General features: G+C 44.7%; 1 protein-coding gene across 3 annotated transcripts in view; it reads right to left on the bottom strand.

Moving 5' to 3' along the window:
- The window catches only part of col18a1b (collagen type XVIII alpha 1 chain b), a 32,440-nt gene extending 19,199 nt beyond the window's left edge, over positions 1-13,241 (bottom strand). For 2 of the 3 annotated variants that reach the window (XM_062447313.1, XM_062447312.1), the window contains exon 1: positions 12,997-13,240. In XM_062447313.1, coding sequence (XP_062303297.1) covers positions 12,997-13,084 — 88 coding nt within the window. In that variant the 5' untranslated portion in view covers positions 13,085-13,240. Of the gene's footprint in view, positions 1-12,996 lie in introns of all 3 variants that reach the window. The other variant, XM_062447311.1, reaches the window with a different exon arrangement.
- Positions 13,242-17,781: the final 4,540 nt, after the last annotated feature.

The raw sequence follows: 17,781 nt of genomic DNA, 5'->3' as shown, positions 1-17,781 counted from the left end.
GGCCAATCAGAGGGCACGCGGAGGCATTGTGGGTGAAACGACGAGTCAGACTTCCTCCCGCTCTTGGATTTGTGAACCCGCCCTCTCTCTTATATTTGTGGGGAGGATCAAGCTATCTTCCTCAGAATCTATGCTGATCCCTGACTCTGAACTCGACCCAAAACTAGGCACCACTCTGGACACAGATCCTGAAACTAATAAACCTGTCTCTGATCCCACACCGATCCCGTCCCAGCCTGCTCTGTTGTGCTCGAATTACCCGTATCCTGCCTGCTTCCTGGTATGGTCGGGTCCGTTCCTCCTAGTCGTTCGTCAGCACCCGCTGGTTCTGGGTTCTCATCCCATGCCTGCACAAACTTACTGATGCCGCTGGCCACGTTGATGATCTCAGCCCCGACTCCAGCCAGGTTCTCATCTTCTCCTCTTCCTCCAGCCTCTGGCTCTTCCGTGGGTACCTGAGTTGGCCCCCGGATTCTTGGACCAGAACCAGGCCTCCAGGTGGACGGGGCTGAGAACCAGCAGGAATAGCAGAGCCAGCCCGGCGTGGTTCCGAGACATCCTGGAGGCTTCAACCGCCAGTCACTTCTCCCTGTTTCTCCTCTGGGTCTCTGGGAGTACAGTCAGTGTGATGACGGTACGCCAATATAGTCCGGAATAGTCCCAGAACTGCAGTGTGTTCTCTGAGCAGTAGTTACCAAGCCCTCCTTCTATTTGGCTGATCGACAGTTAAATCCAGTCTGCTAGGCATGAGTTGACACACACACACTCTGTCCACACACACTCTGTTTCTCACCCTCCTCCTCCTAGATATGCTCCGGTGGACAGACTCTCTCGTTTGGCCTCTGCACAATCTCTCTCTCTCTTTCCATCCCTCTCTCTCTTCCTTCTACTTCACACACACACACACACACAAGCACACGCACTAGAGGCAGAGCTGTTGTGAATGAGGACCTTTCATTGGTTAATCTAAATCTCTTTCTGACAGTGGCTCCTCCCTCACATAATTTAGTGAGTGTGTCCCCTCAGAGAACATGCAATCACACACACAAGTTTGCATTGCTATTCTTGCAGGAACTTAAAATTCTGTTTAATTCTAAATCTTGTTTTCCCTAACCCCAACCTTAAACTTAACCCTGACCTTAAACCAAAAACTCTAACCTGAACTCTAAACCTAAACCTAAAACTGTCCAGAACTCCTAAGCACAACCCTTAACACTCACAGTCATTATAACCATGACCCCCCCCCCTAAAACTATACTGTATTTTCAGCATGCATCTTTCCCTCTATCCTGACTAGTCCCTGTCAGAGAAAAAACACACAGCATGATGCTGACACCACCGTGTTTGACTGTAGGGATGGTAGTAATGAGGTGATGCTCAGTACTTGGTTTCCTCCACACATGATGTTGGGGATTGTGGCCAAATAGGAAGTACGATGCACCAGAGCTCAAGCTCAATGGCGAGTTACTTTATGAATGATGACCAAAGGAGGAGGAGAAAACAAGTGAGAGAATGGGTCAGAAAGAGGAGAGAGAGAGAGCAAGAAAGAGGAAAAGACAACAGGGAGAAACAGATAGGAGAGAGAGAACCGGAGGATGCTGGTGAAAGGAGGCAGAAGAGAGAGAGAGAGAGAGAGAGAGAGAGAGGAGAAAGAGAGAGAGAGAGAGAGAGAGAGAGAGAGAGAGAGAGAGAGAGAGAGAGAGAGAGAGATGAGAGAGAGAGAGAGAGAGAGAGAGGAGAAAATGATAGACAGAACAGGAGAGAGAGAGAGAGAGAGAGAGACAGAGGGGGGGGGGGGGGGGGGACAAAAAACAGAACAGGAGGAAGGAACACAAAAGGTGAGACCAGCAAAGAGAACAGCGGAGAATGGATAACAAGAACAGGGGAGGCAGAGGATGGATACAACAGAAGGGAAAAGGGGACAGATAGAGCAGAGAGAGAGAGAGAGAAAGAAGGGGGAGAGAAAGGGATCTCAGAGCACATGTCAGGACAGAGGGAGGCCCCTAACCCAGCACATCCCCACGAGACATGTCAAAGACCGGCCAGGAAGAATTATCGATGACGAGGGAGAGAGGAAGGGGACCGAGCGAGGGATGGAGGGGTGAAAGGGATGGGAGAAGGGAGGCCCACTCACGGGGTTAAGTCGTTACACATCTCCCCCCACCTCTAGTATGAAGAACGAGGAAGGAGTTTGAGTGTTCCTCGTTGGGTGATCCTGGCCTCAGCCTGACACTGACAGTACATATGAAAACTGTTGGAGCGAAAGGTTGGGGAGAACAAGAGGCGAATGAGGGATGATGAGTGAAGGAGAGCAGCTGAGAGAACACACACACACACGCACACACACACACACACACACACAGTGGGTGTAACAGATTGGATAGCTGTCTTTAAGCCTCTTGTTCCCATGGGGTTCCCTGTTGCCTCATGGGAGGAAGAACCTCCTTCATTACCCAGCAGCCTCTCTCCTCCACCCTGCTCCGCTCAGAGCCAGGGCCCTGGTTCCCACCGCCTGGCTCAGCTCTCCTGATGCCCACGCACCGCCTTCCCCCATCCCCGCCTGCCTGCCACCGGATCAACCCCTCCAGCTGCTGTACATTCCTGCACAGCCGTCTCTCTGCGCGCGCACACACACACACACACAACTGTTTGTGTTGTTCACACACAAAACAGCATGTCTCTCACACCTCCACAGGCAGCCTAACCCAAGAACGCACCCTGGGAAGTGGTGAAGGTTCAGCATGATCATCCTACTACTGTCCAGCTTGAAATGTTCATGTTCACTCCTACTCTCTCACAGCCTACTCTCTTTACTCCTCCATTCCTCTCCTCTACCACCTTCTCTCAGTACCTTCTCTGTACCCCTGAGGGCTAGGAACCAGACCAGACCAGCCAGACCAAACCAGAGCTACACTGCAAAAAATGTCTGCTAAAATACAAGAAATTAACACTAAATTTGAAGAGAAAATGACTTAATACTAATGAAATGATCTTGCGGCATGGACAGATAATTTTACTCGACAAGATATCTTAAAATAAGTTGGTTCAGTCTAGAAATAAGTAGGCTTAAGAATATACCACAAATTAAAAGATAGAAACTAGTAAATCATTTTTGAAACAAGATAATAAATATTATATTTCCAGAACTAAGATTTTAAATCTTGGCAAGCAGAACAATTTGCAGTGTAGACAGGTGACCTGGCCCAGGGCTAGGCAGCATACATCAACAAACCTGCTCCCCATGTGCCAGTGCTAGATGTAGTGGGTATTTGTGTGTGTGCTTCTACAGTATGTGTGTGTGGGAAGGATGTCCTTTGGTGCACAAACTGATTGTACACACATACTATCTCTCTTTCTTTCTCACACACGCAAACAAACGCGCACACAGCAATCAGTAATTGTATAGCCTGTGAACTCCAATCTGGGGCCATGCAAAGCCACCGTGAGACCGCATAGCTAATGCACAAAGTATGTGACAGTGTGTGGGGGCTAGAGAATTATGTTAAGTAAGTAGCAGCATGATTAATTCCTTGTATCTGTGAGTGTGTGTCCCAATCTAACCAGAAGTGGGTGGTCTACATCATAAGTGTCATTATTAGATGTAAAGGTCCTCCCACTCTTAACAGCTGTGACATTTACATTTACATTTAGTCATTTAGCAGACGCTCTTATCCAGAGCGACTTACAGTAAGTACAGGGACATTCCCCCGAGGAAAGTAGGGTGAAGTGCCTTGCCCAAGGACACAACATCATTAGGCAGAGCCGGGAATCGAACTGGCAACCTTCAGATTACTAGCCCGATTCCCTAACCGCTCAGCCACCTGACTCCCCACATGTATGTACCCAAAATGTAGCACTTGTCACTATCTCTCTACCTATATCTCTTTCTCCATAGCACTCTCTCTCTCGCTCCGTCTCTCCTCTCTCATTACCTGTCTCTAGTTATTTTCCTTGCTCTCGCTCACAGACACACACACACACATCTTCGGTTGCTGGCAGTGCAGGAGACCAGTAGACTTTGTTTGCCAGATGATTAGTTCAGGTTTGAGGAGAAATTTAGAGAGAGACCATGACAGGACCCCACAATGATAACTCCACACAGCTGTGTGAAGCTAACCCCACCACACACACACACACACACACACACACACACACACACACACACACACACACACACACACACACTGTGGTTGTTTCTTGTCACAGTGACGTGTGTCATGAAGTATGTGACAGTAGCATGCCATCCAGTGGTGAGTACATGACATTAAAATAGTACAGTACAGTAGACCAACTTAGCTACAGTGCTGTAACAGGTGTGTGCTGCAAAATTCTTGTTTGCCCATAGGCAGAGCTTGTGGTGGTCAATTGGATTGACTTTCTTTTGAGGCTTTTCTTAAACCCTATCTTGCCACAGAAAATATTTAGTTTTAGTTTGTGCCACAATACTTGAAAAATGCATTAAAAGTAAAACTGACAAGCAAATGTGCTGCAATACATCCGCCCACCAGAAGAGGGACCCTTGGTCCCTGAATATTATATATTTACAAAAGATTAAGTATACATTGGCCGTAAGTGGTAATTACAGGTGTAATTAGACAAGGTTAGGAATTAATAAAACATTTTGGAGATAGTAGGCAGAACATTTGACCAGCTCAATAGCCACTTACACTTTATTAACAAAATGATGCCATCTGCTGTCCAGTTATGACATGAAGTGTCTCTCTAATATCAAATCTATACAAGAGCCTTTAATAGATTTTTTTAATTTTCACATACGGTCTGACCCCTGTAGAAAAGGTATTTGAGAAATAGGAATCAGGCAGAGCATACAGTGCAGGAGCTGGAGACTGGAATGGAACCAGGCCAGTCTCCAAAAGATTTATCTGTGTGCCCTTGACTATAGCCTCAGCAGACTTTGTCAACCAGGCCCGTTAAGAGGAACAGCAACCACAGAGACGAAGGCATTAAAGACTAGGGCTAGACAGACTTGGCAGAGGTGCAAATGCACATTGCAGAGACTTTCATCCAAAGCGTTCAAATAGTACAGCTGAAGATCTAGGGTTAAAAGTGCAGAGCTCTACCAGTATTGCAGTGGTCAGAGTCAAGGTACGGTCTGTATTTACACTTACATTTAGTCATTTAGCAGACGCTCCAGAGCGACTTACAGTAAGTACAGGGACATTCCCCCCGAGGCAAGGGGGGAAGGGGGGAAGGGTGAAGTGCCTTGCCCAAGGACACAACGTCATTTCGCACGGCCGGGAATCGAACTGGCAACCTTTAGATTACTAGCCCGATTCCCTAACCGCTCAGCCACCTGACTCCCTTTTTTTACCAGCCACAGTGTCAATCAACCAGAGCTATGCTACCAGGCAGGGTGAAGAATATTCCTATTTTGTGGCAATCTCTTAGTCGAGGCGGAGCTTGAAAAGGAGTTAGAATGACGGTGGGGATGGAGAAGTGAACATAGAAAATGACCCTCCATGATGCTCCTATCACACCCTGCTACCCCTCCCCAACCCAACTTTGGCATTTCCAAGTGGGATGTTGGCAGGAATAGAGGCATAGCATTGTGAAAGCAGAGAATGTGAGACGCCAAACATTTGTTTTGTTTTTTTATCTCAAGTATGAAAGCGCCATTTACTGAGGAATACAAGACCACATATGGAGTAGAACACAGTAGAAAAGTAGTTCTAGTCCATCAGGTACCAATCTGAGACCCCACCAATGTTGACGCCCTATCAGGCGGTCCTATCACTCCCAGTCCACAGAGACAGAGGGATTGTGTTTCCTTCTTCTCTGTTTTGTCTTGTTCATCTCCTCTTTCAGCAAGAGTCTCAGAGGAAAACCAGAGGGGGAGAGAGAGGAAGAGGGGGAGAGGGTTAAGGGAGGAGGAGATACATTGTTATCCAGCAGAGGGAGGGAGAGAGAGAGAGAGAGAGAGAGAGAGAGAGAGAGAGAGAGAGAGAGAGAGAGAGAGAGAGAGAGAGAGAGAGAGAGAGAGAGAGAGAGAGAGAGAGAGAGAGGGCTGTAAACCTGCAGACTTCAATACCGGTCTGACATTCCTGAATAGGAGAGGCCCACACCCTGCAGCCTGGATACACACACACATACATACATACACACACACAGACACGCGCACACATGCACGCACATTGCAGATTCAGGAAAAGTGAACAGGAAAAAGCAACTAGGACGAGGTCACAGTCATTCTCACGCACTCATTCTATAAGCTATAAGGTACAATATGTGACCTGTACAGTGCACAGAGAGCGCTGTCATATGAACTAGTGTAATGTCCTCGAGCCCACCTAACTAAACACAGCTGTCACAGCTGGTCATACACTGTAAAACCCTCAGGGTGGCTCTGACCTGGGTTGAAACACACACACACACATCACCTACACAAATCAACCACCCACACACAAACACACTCCCATACACACTCACAACTCTCAAATGCAAGTGTGCAAATACAATACACACAGAAAATCGACATAACATATACACACCCATCACCCCAGGACAATCACACATACACATTCAACAGGAATGAAGCCATTGTCAGACTATAACACACATACAAACGCTTACACATACACACGTACACACTTAAAATGTCATATGTCAAACCAAATGATAGGATTTAAGTGGGGATAATACAAATTAGTTGCAGGGTCAAAATGCAACCCAATATTTCTGGGGTAGTGACCATTCCTTTTGGAGTGGAGGGGGAGCCATGATTTGTGTTTGACCTCTGTAAGGCTGGGTGTCAAACCTGCCCCCACCTCTCATATGCTAAAGTCTGGAGTTTCTGGACGGTCTCAACTTGATGGCCCTCACACCCCATTCAGGATTGGTCTGATTGGTTGTCCTTGTGTATAAAGGGAATTGTAATGCATTGTTCTGTGGATTCTTCATCTCCTGAGACTTTCTCCTCAGTTCTCCCTTGTCCTACTGTCCTACTCCTTGCTCACCTCTTGCTTTCTCTCTGATTTACAATGATCATGGTAGAGTAGGTAAGATTTAAAGCCTTCATTTTGTAACATGTTTGCCTTGTAATTGATTTCATTCATTTGCAATGTTATTAAATGCGTATTTCATTTGAACCTTACTTTGACCATTCTTGCTCTGATTTAACCCATAGAGTCAAATAACTGTAATTCTATTTGTATTGCCATTATTTGGTTCATGCTAATACACTGTTCCCCATCTTCCTTTAAACCATAGGGGAATTTGTTTTGGTTGTTTGGCCAATATTTAACCCCCTACACCTCCGTGGGGAAAAAAGAAGTAACCTAAACTTCGTCTCATGTCCTTCTATCTCCAATCCGCTTTCTCACACATACACTGTCACATGAACCCACTCACATGCACTCACATACACTTGACCTTATAACGTGAGGTGCCACACAACACCCCCCCACCCCCCCACCCCCCAACATCCTGACATGGAACATTGAGATGGTATCTTCCATGAGATCATACCCCTCTGGGGGTCATAGATAGTTTGGCCGTTTTTCATCTATTGTTTCCAGAAGGAATCCCTCCCTTTGTGAAACTGGTTTGCTGCTGCAGATTATGAGCTAGGGTAGACCACTGGACAGAGATGACCATCTTTTAATCTTTCCTAGACATCCATCTACTGTATTTTAGATCATATTTGTCCACTGAGGTTCTCCATGGAGAGGGCTTCTTTAGTTCTGGTCCAGAATAAACCTTTACTCAGTGTCTGGGAAAACAGTCCACAGTTCAGGTTTAAAAAAACATTATCAAACCCCACATTTCTGCATAGTCACATGGAAGTGGCTGAGTCCTACTGTTGAGGAGAAGTGCAGATGAGGTAGGCTGCAGGTGTTGCAGGCCCCCACATTCACCCTCAGCTCCGTCTCTGAGATAGCAGCCCAGCTGGGACAACACTGCATACCAGCGCATCCCAGAACACCTACTCACACACCAGCTCAGATGGGAGGAACGATAGGACACACACAAGGTGGAGGATGATAATGAGGAGGATGAGGAGGAAGAGAAGGAGGAAGAAAAGGAAGAGGAGGAGCCTATCATTAGCCTATTCATTCCACAGAGCAGGGCCATTTATATTTTATTTATTTAGCACACGGTTTTATCCAACGCAACATACAAAGAAGAAGAAAATTAAGAACCAGAGCTGCCCAGTTTGAAATGTATTTCAGTAGAAAGTGCTGAACGGTCTATATTTGACCAAACACAGTGCAAAAATAACCAAATCAACAAATAAATGGCACAATCCTGATCATAGAACAGTCCTTCAATAACAAAAGCTTCATATCTCAAGTGCAGCATCATAAAATATTTTGTAGATGCAGACCCTTTAGAGCAGAATGATGAATACCCTTTGCAAAAGTCGCTCCGGAGTATAAGTCGCATCAGTCAAAAAATGCGTCATGAAGAGGAAAAAAACATATATAAGTCGCACTGGACTATAAGTCACATTTATTTAGACATTTATTTCACAAAATCCAAGACCAAGAACAGACTATTCATCTGGAAAGGCAAGTTATTCAACTACACAATAGCACACAGAACAACAGGCTGAATAGGTGTCCGGTATTCAGCTACACAATAGCATAAAGAACATACCTGGGAGGCTGAATAGGCTAAATTAACATAACATGCCAGCGAATCCAACAAGCAAGTTACCGGTAAGCTAGTTCACCAAGCTCCCAATCTCATTCCACATCACTGAATCCATTGAATTATGTATATTTTGATATATAAGTCGCACCTGACTATAAGTCGCAGGACCAGCCAAACTATGAAAAAAAGTTTGACTTATAGTCCGGAAAATACGGTATTGTGTTTTGGTTATACCTATGTGTATAGAGGTACAAGACGATCAAAGGTTGATTAAAGGGTTGAACTATGGTGACCTGAGACGCTAGAGAAGAGGGTTCTCTGTCACCACCTAAGCCCTTTACAGGTGGGTAACCAAAGTGATTACTCAAAAACACTGGTATTACACATGGTAACCTTGGTAACTGCCATCCTCTAAGATTGTTAAGAGGAAGTAGGGAGGAGGAAGGAGGGGAGGGTAAAAGGTGTGTGTGAGGGGGGGGGGGGGACAGAGGGAGGACAAAAAGGAGGATAGAAACATCACTTGTTCTTAGAGAATCAATAAAACCATCATAATGGAGACCTGAGAGGAAACAAACTTCAAGAACAGAAGACTGAATTATGTTCTTGGTAACAAAGGAAACTAACTTGAAGGCCAGTTGTTGGTGAGTGTGTTTGTCCCTGTCATTGAACCTGAGGTAAACATTTAGGGTCGTCAGATACCCGCCAAACCTGCTTGATGAAGGTCAGAGGCTTAAGCCCTCTCATTTGACCTCGACACACCCAGGCTCATCGTTAAAGGTGCCATTTAGCTAAATTAGCTTCAGTTCCTGGACAGGACCATCGTGATTACAGTGCTGCAGTAATACTTTGAGCTGGTACTACAGTAGCAACAAACTATAAAAGCTGAAAATATAGATAACACTCAGCTAAATACACTATAGCTATATACAGCTATAGACATTCATGAACACAGCATTCACAGGCAATGTGGTGAAGAGGAAATTAAAGTAAACGTTTATGATCACATAAACGTTGTTCTGAAGATGTTAAAAGTGAAATCCAAACCATTGTCAGATCAATCAGAAACGGATACAAAAGCTAGACTTTTGATCAACGGTGAGGAACTAGCAGGCTATTAACGGACCAGCTAACCTGCTAACCGCATAGTACACAGTATACAACCTTTTCTCTAGATTCTGAACCAAGCCAGACATGTTCACTCCCACACACAACCAAATGCAAATACACGTGCACACGCGCACGCGGTGCACACGATCTCCCCGCCAAGCCCCACAGGGATGGATTCCTCATCAGAGATTAAGTACAGCCTGTGGCGTCACAGACACAAAATAATGAGCAACAGACGTCTGTCACTCAGATGCCAAGTTCCAACCTTCTGTACCTACACACTATACACATGCAAAATGTTGCTATGTAAACTTTGTAACAATAAACACTGATCAAACCATCCAAAAATCTCACTCTCACTTCCTCAATCTCGCCCCTGACATTAAACCGGTAACCTGTTGAATATCAACAGACTTCTGTTGGTGATTAGTGGATATTTGCTGAAGCGTCTGAGTGACACAGAGGCATGAGATTACTTCTGATCATCATAACATATTCAGCTGTGTGATTATAACTGTTATGGAGGATCTTGCCCTTACAGGTATATGCAGCAGCTGTGCATAAATGCAGGAATCCAGATGTTGTTGAGAGGTTATGGAATAAACTGCCACTGTGACAGCATGGCTCTCATGTTATCATCCTATCAGACGCAGGGCTACACAGCAGTAGATAGTTCCTCTGCGATCGATGACATCAAGGCCGTAATCATAATATATATCCCCCCCCCCCCCCCCCAATATTCAAATCTGGTCAAAATGTCCCCCCCCCCAATATATTGAAATAAAAATATAAATGTGCTACGCTACGATAGGCAACCACGCACGCTGTCCGAAATTATAATTTAAAAAAGAATTTGCCCCCCCTAATGTTGACTCCATGGCTACGGCCTTGGATGACATCCTGTATAAACTTCAGCTAAAACAGCAGTTGACACTTAGAACTGCTAACAGATCCTTTAGAAATAGACATTCTAGTAGATCGTTCGATCAAATTATTCGAGTAGAGGCAGAACTACCTGTTTTGTTTTTTTTACCCGACACAAAGTTGTAGTAGTAACGTAACTATCATGTAAATGGTGATGGATAATAATGTTGTAATTATGTAACAATGCAGAAACTAATTTAAATGCTTTAATAAGTAGCAAGGTGAAAATATATAATATAATTTAATATGTTAGAACGTTATAAAATCCTGCTGTAAGGTTAGAATTGTGTAACTGATCTGCCATCTGCCATACAGACACTTGGCAATGTGTCCTCCAAAATGATTACAGACTTGGTAAATAATTGATTGTGATGGGAGAGTTGCAACACCTCTGGCTTTGTCAATTTATCGGGGTGTCGCATGTCTGACAGAGATGGGGAACAAGTGTGTAACTGGTTGAAAAGTTGTGTTTATCACTCACTGTCTTAATATACATTTTTATATTGAAAGCAGAAACTGTAAAAAGGCCTCTCTCCTGCTGCACGAGAAGATGGCTTCCACCACTGAAATCTGTGAATTCATCCTCTCTTTTTCTGTTTGTTAGACTGAGATGGCTACTATAGCAGTGTACAATGAATGTAGTGTACATAAATGATGACACATTACATTTGATCCCGCCTCCACTCACATACAAAAAGACAAGCATTCAGACAGTCAGGCAGATGTTCAGAAGAGATAGACATACTGCACACAGACAGACATGCATACTGTACACAGACAGACAGACATACTGTACACAGACAGACATACATGCATACTGTACACAGACAGACAGACAGACATACTGTACACAGACAGACATACATGCATACTGTACACAGACAGACAGACATACTGTACACAGACAGACATGCATACTGTACACACACAGACAGACAGACATACTGTACACAGACAGACATGCATACTGTACACACACAGACAGACAGACACCGACAAACTGTACACAGACAGACAGACAGACAGACAGACAGAGTCATCCAGGAAAGACAGACAGACACACACACAGAGACAAATACACACATGCACACACACAAAGATACAAACAGGCATACTCATGTACACACATCTCCTCCCCCACGCACACAGAGACAAAAGAAGCAGTGATCTTGAGCACTTGTACTGTACTTGAGTGTGAAGCAGAAGGGCCGGGGGACAATGTGGCCAGTGACACCCTGGCCGGGTCAACAAGACATGGAAACAAAGCCTGATGAAGTCAGGGGGAGAGGAGATGAAGTGCTGCCTGTTTCCTGGGGAAAGAACTGTCCAAGCCTGGAGAAGGGAAAGTCTGAGCACACCGCAAATCACTGCCCTGAAGCAAAGTAACACAACTGTGAAATACATGCACACACACACACACACACACATGCACGCACACACCCATACATACATACACACACACAAGAAGACACGCACACACACAACACCGGCATGCTTGCACTTTCAAATACCCTTTTGACAACCCAGGAACAGAGCCACTCACAACTCTGCAGCTGATTGATTTCAGAGTGAAACAAGTGACATTTTACACTGAGAGCACAATCATTTGTAGAGAATCAAAAGACCATTAAAGTCTAGTTGGTTTTCTTGAATAATATCACATTGTCTAACAAAATTCAATCAAGATACGAGACAAGATACAACATAGGTTGAGCAGCAAAAAAATATGCAGTACCATCTCTACTATTTATCTGTTAAGATACATTTTTTGTAACTCGCGATCGCTTGTGTCTGACAAGGGTGCAGGAGGGATTTCTGTGAGTCAGAGCATTGATGAGAGCTGGCTATTCACAGTTCCATTACAACAAGTCCAGGCATTGAGCAAATCTACCAACCTCATTCCACAATCCCACAGCAATGGATTAAATGTCTATCAAACCTCTTTATAACCTTTAGGATGTCAATTTATCTGCATATTTATGATAAAGAAGCAAATAACCCTAAATAGTTTATTTCTGGTCTGAAAGGGTGTTGTGGAACCTGAAATAAATAAATTAATGATTCATTTATTTATTTATTTCAGAATTTGGGACGAATTTGGGACATATAACTTTCTTGAGTCAAGAAAGTTATATCGTCCCAAATTCTATTTAACAGGTCTAATATGGGGTTTTTAGTTGCAATAGCAGACAAGCCATATCAGACAATTCCAATCCACCCAAACCCGTTATGATTTGATATGATTTGAACACAAAAAGCTTCAATGATTGCTTCCAGTTCGGTACAGATGTAATGATGTTTTTGCGACTTTCCATTAGCTGGAAAGGCCAAAGGGAATTCACGTAACTTTACCTGTCCTCTGGGATTGCGTCCCGGTGACAATCAGAAAGATGAAGCAGGTACACAGTCCGAACCGCGACCACCTGCCCACTACGTGCATCTTTCCTTGCTCGTCTATAGGCTACCTCTTCCAATTACCTTCCAAAATTCCCTCTCTGATAACTTCAGAGGCTTTGTGTGGGTTGCATGTGCATGTCCTGCCCGATAACAGCCTACCACAGCTTCTCTAAACCGACGGAGTGTTGGTTGGTGTTGCCCCGCCACGCACCTTCAGGTACAGAGTTACTAAAATAGACTGTATGACAAGCGGTAGGAGAAAATGCGCTTCAAGTGTGGAAACCCCCGGGTCCTAAAGAGCTGCAGGATAATTCTGAGAGCCTAAACAGCCGCCCATCTTTTGATTGACAGATCCAATCTACACTTGGCATTCGACTGTTCTCCCATTTCCAAGGACAACTCACATTCTTTTCTAACAGGTGCAAGATACTATTTTACAAAGGAGATCTGTAATTATGTTGATTTCGCTTTTTGGAAAATGTATTGTTTGCCTTGGTTTGCCTTGTCTCCGTCAACACGGCAGTGCAATAAGAGTCGAGGGAAGCTGCATTTGAGGCACGCTTAAATGTGCATTATCAGCAACGCACCCGGCTGGAGTTATTAGGCTTATACCATACCCCATGTCCAGGCATGTTGGCCTGGTATGACAGCATCTGCCTATGACCTGGTTTCACTCCTTTGTTACACTCAGAAAGTGAGAGACATCCAGTTCCATCAAGTAATAGCATTTAAATTGTATAGCTCTTTTGTACAATGCATGTCACAACGAGCTTTACATTGTTCCACAGATCAATCAACTTCAACCCAAAGAGAACACTAGAATGATATTTCCTTGGTGGTACAGTACGTTACTGGGCATGCACAGTAACCTAAAGTTAATTGAAGTGAATTCCAAGTTGGTGCGGCACAGTGACATTGTGATGCAGGTTTACGTGTGGGGTGTTGCACAACCTACAGGTTGCTGACCAACATATTGTCATTGTAGTTCTTTGTCACTAGAGGGCAATGTGTTCTATTGTTAAGTTTACCTTTATTTTACCAGGCAAATCAATTAAGAACACATTTTTACTTACAATAATGGTCTGGCTGAAAATGAAACAAATAAATAAAATGTAGGACAGATCAAAACAAAAACACAGTAGACAAACAGCAGACACAGTTGGACCCAGTACAAAATGATAAGAAACACATACAAAGTCACAAACCGGACTGGACCAGAACAAGTCTACAAACAGAACACACAATGAGATCCAGTATTACAGGTCATTCTGATTTAGAAGGATCTGTTAATGTCATCGGTTTACAGAGTCAAGAATAGGGAACTCTGCCAAAGCTTGTCTCCTGGCCCTACAGTAAAAGAAACTCAGCCGAGTCAAACTAAATATGCGTGTCTGGCAGCAGTGGGTTGTTGTCAAGACACGTCTCCTTAGACATGTGAACCTTACAAACTAAATGAAGAATCCCCCTGACAGAGCTAGGCTGTGGCGGTTGAAGCGCACAGCCGTCACTCAGGAATCCTCATCCCCGTCTCTTCTTTTCTCGACGTCAGTCTTGTCTGCACATGTAAGATAAGTCCATCTCTCACCGAGCTTTACTGTACCTGCCACCGCGCTTCCCCGGGCTGTGTTCTCCAGGCTTAACTAGGGCCTTGTGCTTCCAGAGCCTTCCCCCAACATCCAGATTCCATCGATCTCCTCGCTGTCATGAGCACAGGAAGGCAATTTTGAAGGTGCCACTTACTCGTGGGAGTGTACAATGTACACACTGCAGGGAACACCTGTGTGGAAGTTGCCTCTCTGGTCGTCAAGGTCTACAGTCAAATTATTGTTATTGATCAAGATTATGGCAGGAGAAAAACGTTGTTTTCAATGGTTGAAACGATGCTGGAAAAAGCAGAGCTGTAAGATACGTTCAATTAATGCCAGTTGTTACTCTCTATAAAGACATACTACATCCCAAACACAACGACACGGACACACTAATACACACAGACACCCACCCACAAACAGACAGAGACATACACAGTGAGGAGGTCTTGATTTAGTGCGGAGGGCATGGTGATTTAGCCTGGCTGTGCCCTCCTATGTACTTCCGCTCAATTTTGATTTTGCTTCTGAACTAGGTCTGGGAATTCAGCACCTAAGTCGGTTTTCTCAAATCAATTTTTTGTAGGGCCAATCAGCAAACAGAGGGATTGGCTGAGAACGATGACGTTGATGTCGTGCGCTAGTTTGAGTTGTAGTTCAGTAATGGCGGCGGAGTAAGAGGCGAGCAAAGTTATTTGGGATCAGATGGCTGAGCGGTTAGGGAATTGGGCTATTAATCAGAAGGTTGTTGGTTCGATTCCCAGCCGTGTCAAATGATGTTGTGTCCTTGGGCAAGGCACTTCACCATACTTGCCTCAGGGGGAATGTCCCTGTCCTTACTGTAAGTCGCTCTGGATAAGAGCGTCTGCTAAATGTAAATGTATTCGGCCCATTGTGGCAACGCTGCTGAATATCCAAAAGTTAAAGCCGGAGCAAGAACAATATTTGTTGTGGCCCTCCTCCCCACGGGGTTCGGGAAAAGTTTGATTTTCCAGCTACGGCAGCTAGCTCTGTTACAGTAGTGGTGAAGGAGTTGGCTAAGGCGAACGCTAGCGATTGGTTATGGCAGATTAGAACGGCTCTGGGCAGATACAATAGTTTTAAACTTCAACAGAGTACCCGCCTTCAAGAACGTTAACGCTTGTCAATGGAGCGATCCCAGACCCTCTGTACAAATGAAATGTACGAGGGTCTGGTTAGGACCAGGCTAATGGTGATTATCCTGTGAGTGTGACCTTGATATGGATTTTTGATATTGAAACACAATCTGAAGAGAGAATCTAATACGCTGCTTTTGAGTTCTATAACTGTCATCAACCCCAGCAGCTGGTGAGACAGGAGAATGCCAGGAGTACCTACTCACCTTGCCAACCCTCCTATTCTCTGGGGAAGGTCAAAGAAAATGTAAATGAAACCAAAATAACAAACAAATAACAAAATATTCTTACAGTAATACAAACAAAACATTCAGATTGCAGAAATATCATCATCCTAATAGAACTCCTGGATCCTGTAGAACCTAAGACCGGCATCCGTCTGTGACAGCTGTCCCAGCTATCCTCTGATTGAGTGGTCCAGTGTGTGTGTGTGTCTGTGTGTGTGTGCGCGCGCGCGTGTGAGTGAGTGACAACACCGGATTCAAATGTGTCACCAGGAGACGATCACAGAACATGTTTACCATTCAACTGAATGTTCCTATACCAAGTACAGTTCTATTGTTACCCCTGTAGAGCATTCTCTTGGTTTTAGGCCAGCAAAGTATTGTAACATCAGCTAGTGTTCAGAGATATGATGAAGCCTGTGTGGGTATTTAGGGGTCCTAGCTAACTCACCAACCCCTCCAGAGGCTTTCAATAGTGACGCCAGCCCTGCAGCCACCATTTCCATCAAACACAGGACATGATATCCAGACGCCACAACACAGACACACGCACACAGGGCATGTGCCAGATCTTTATAGGCTCAGATGCAGACAACACTCTCATATCTCAGTCCCCTGTAGAGAGAGAGAGAGAGAGAGAGAGAGTGAGTGAGAGAGAGAGAGAGAGAGAGAGAGAGAGAGAGAGAGAGAGAGAGAGAGAGAGAGAGAGAGAGAGAGAGAGAGAGAGAGAGAGAGAGAGAGAAAGTGAGCGAGTGAGTGAGTGAGTGAGTGAGAGATACAGCAGTGAGAACGACATATCCTTATCTCCCTGGCTGTGTATCAGGAAACACACACACACAATAGCATGGTTCCATGAGATGGTTCTTTCCAGGTCCACAGTTATACTTTGAATAGAATAGAATAGAATAGAATATCTTTATTTGTCATTGCACAAGTACAACAAATTGAGGTAGCAGCTCTCAGACTCAGTGCAGTTGAAAAGTTTAAAACAAAAATAATAAAAAATATAGACTCGATAGCCGTATCTGGAATGGATGAGTGGAGCCAGGTCTCCGTTATCAGCAGAGTGCAACAGTCCTGTACAAGTCCGTTTGCTGCCATCTGTAGCTTCAGCTCATACATTTTATTCACGATGGATCTGGCATTTGAGACAAAGATGCTGGGAAGTGGCAGTTTGTGTGGTCGTCTTCTCAGCTGCGCTAAAACGCCAGCCCGGCAGCCTTGCTTTTGTCTCCTCTCATTTCGCAACATTATTTTGTAACTTTAAAGTAATTGATCAGTACAATTGTCTCACATCTGTAGATAGACTGTAAACTCTGAGGAGTGGAAACTCTGACTTTCAGATAACATCAAATGACTCATGATACATATTAATGACAATGCCTAAAGGGGCAGGTATCCATTGCTTTAACTGACAAGTCAAGTGTATTCCAAGTATTTGTCAGTCTACAGGACTGACCCCAGGTCTGATATACACCACACATATGTATGCTAGAGATCAGCTGGTGTTCCCGGCTCCAAGAGTCACCCTGTGTTTGAGCAGGTGTGGTCTCCTGCTCTTCAGCCTCCAGATCCCCTGGTAAGCTGAGTGATCCGTCACAGAGCTGCTCACCGGACTATCTATAGCCATCATGGAGGGGCTGGTGAATGGAGGGCCCGACTCTATCTCCCTGCCCCCCTCCCCACTTGCCCCCCCCCCCCATCCATCAGCAGAGCTGGGGGTATTTTTAGGGGATGGCTGCAGCAGCTGCAAAACCATTTAATGCTCTCTCT

The sequence above is a fragment of the Osmerus eperlanus genome, chromosome 21 (genome assembly GCF_963692335.1).
Source record: "Osmerus eperlanus chromosome 21, fOsmEpe2.1, whole genome shotgun sequence".
Classification (NCBI taxonomy): Eukaryota; Metazoa; Chordata; class Actinopteri; order Osmeriformes; family Osmeridae; genus Osmerus; species Osmerus eperlanus.
Note: the sequence above shows the minus strand (reverse complement) of the source record. Positions and strands in the feature narration are given on the sequence as shown.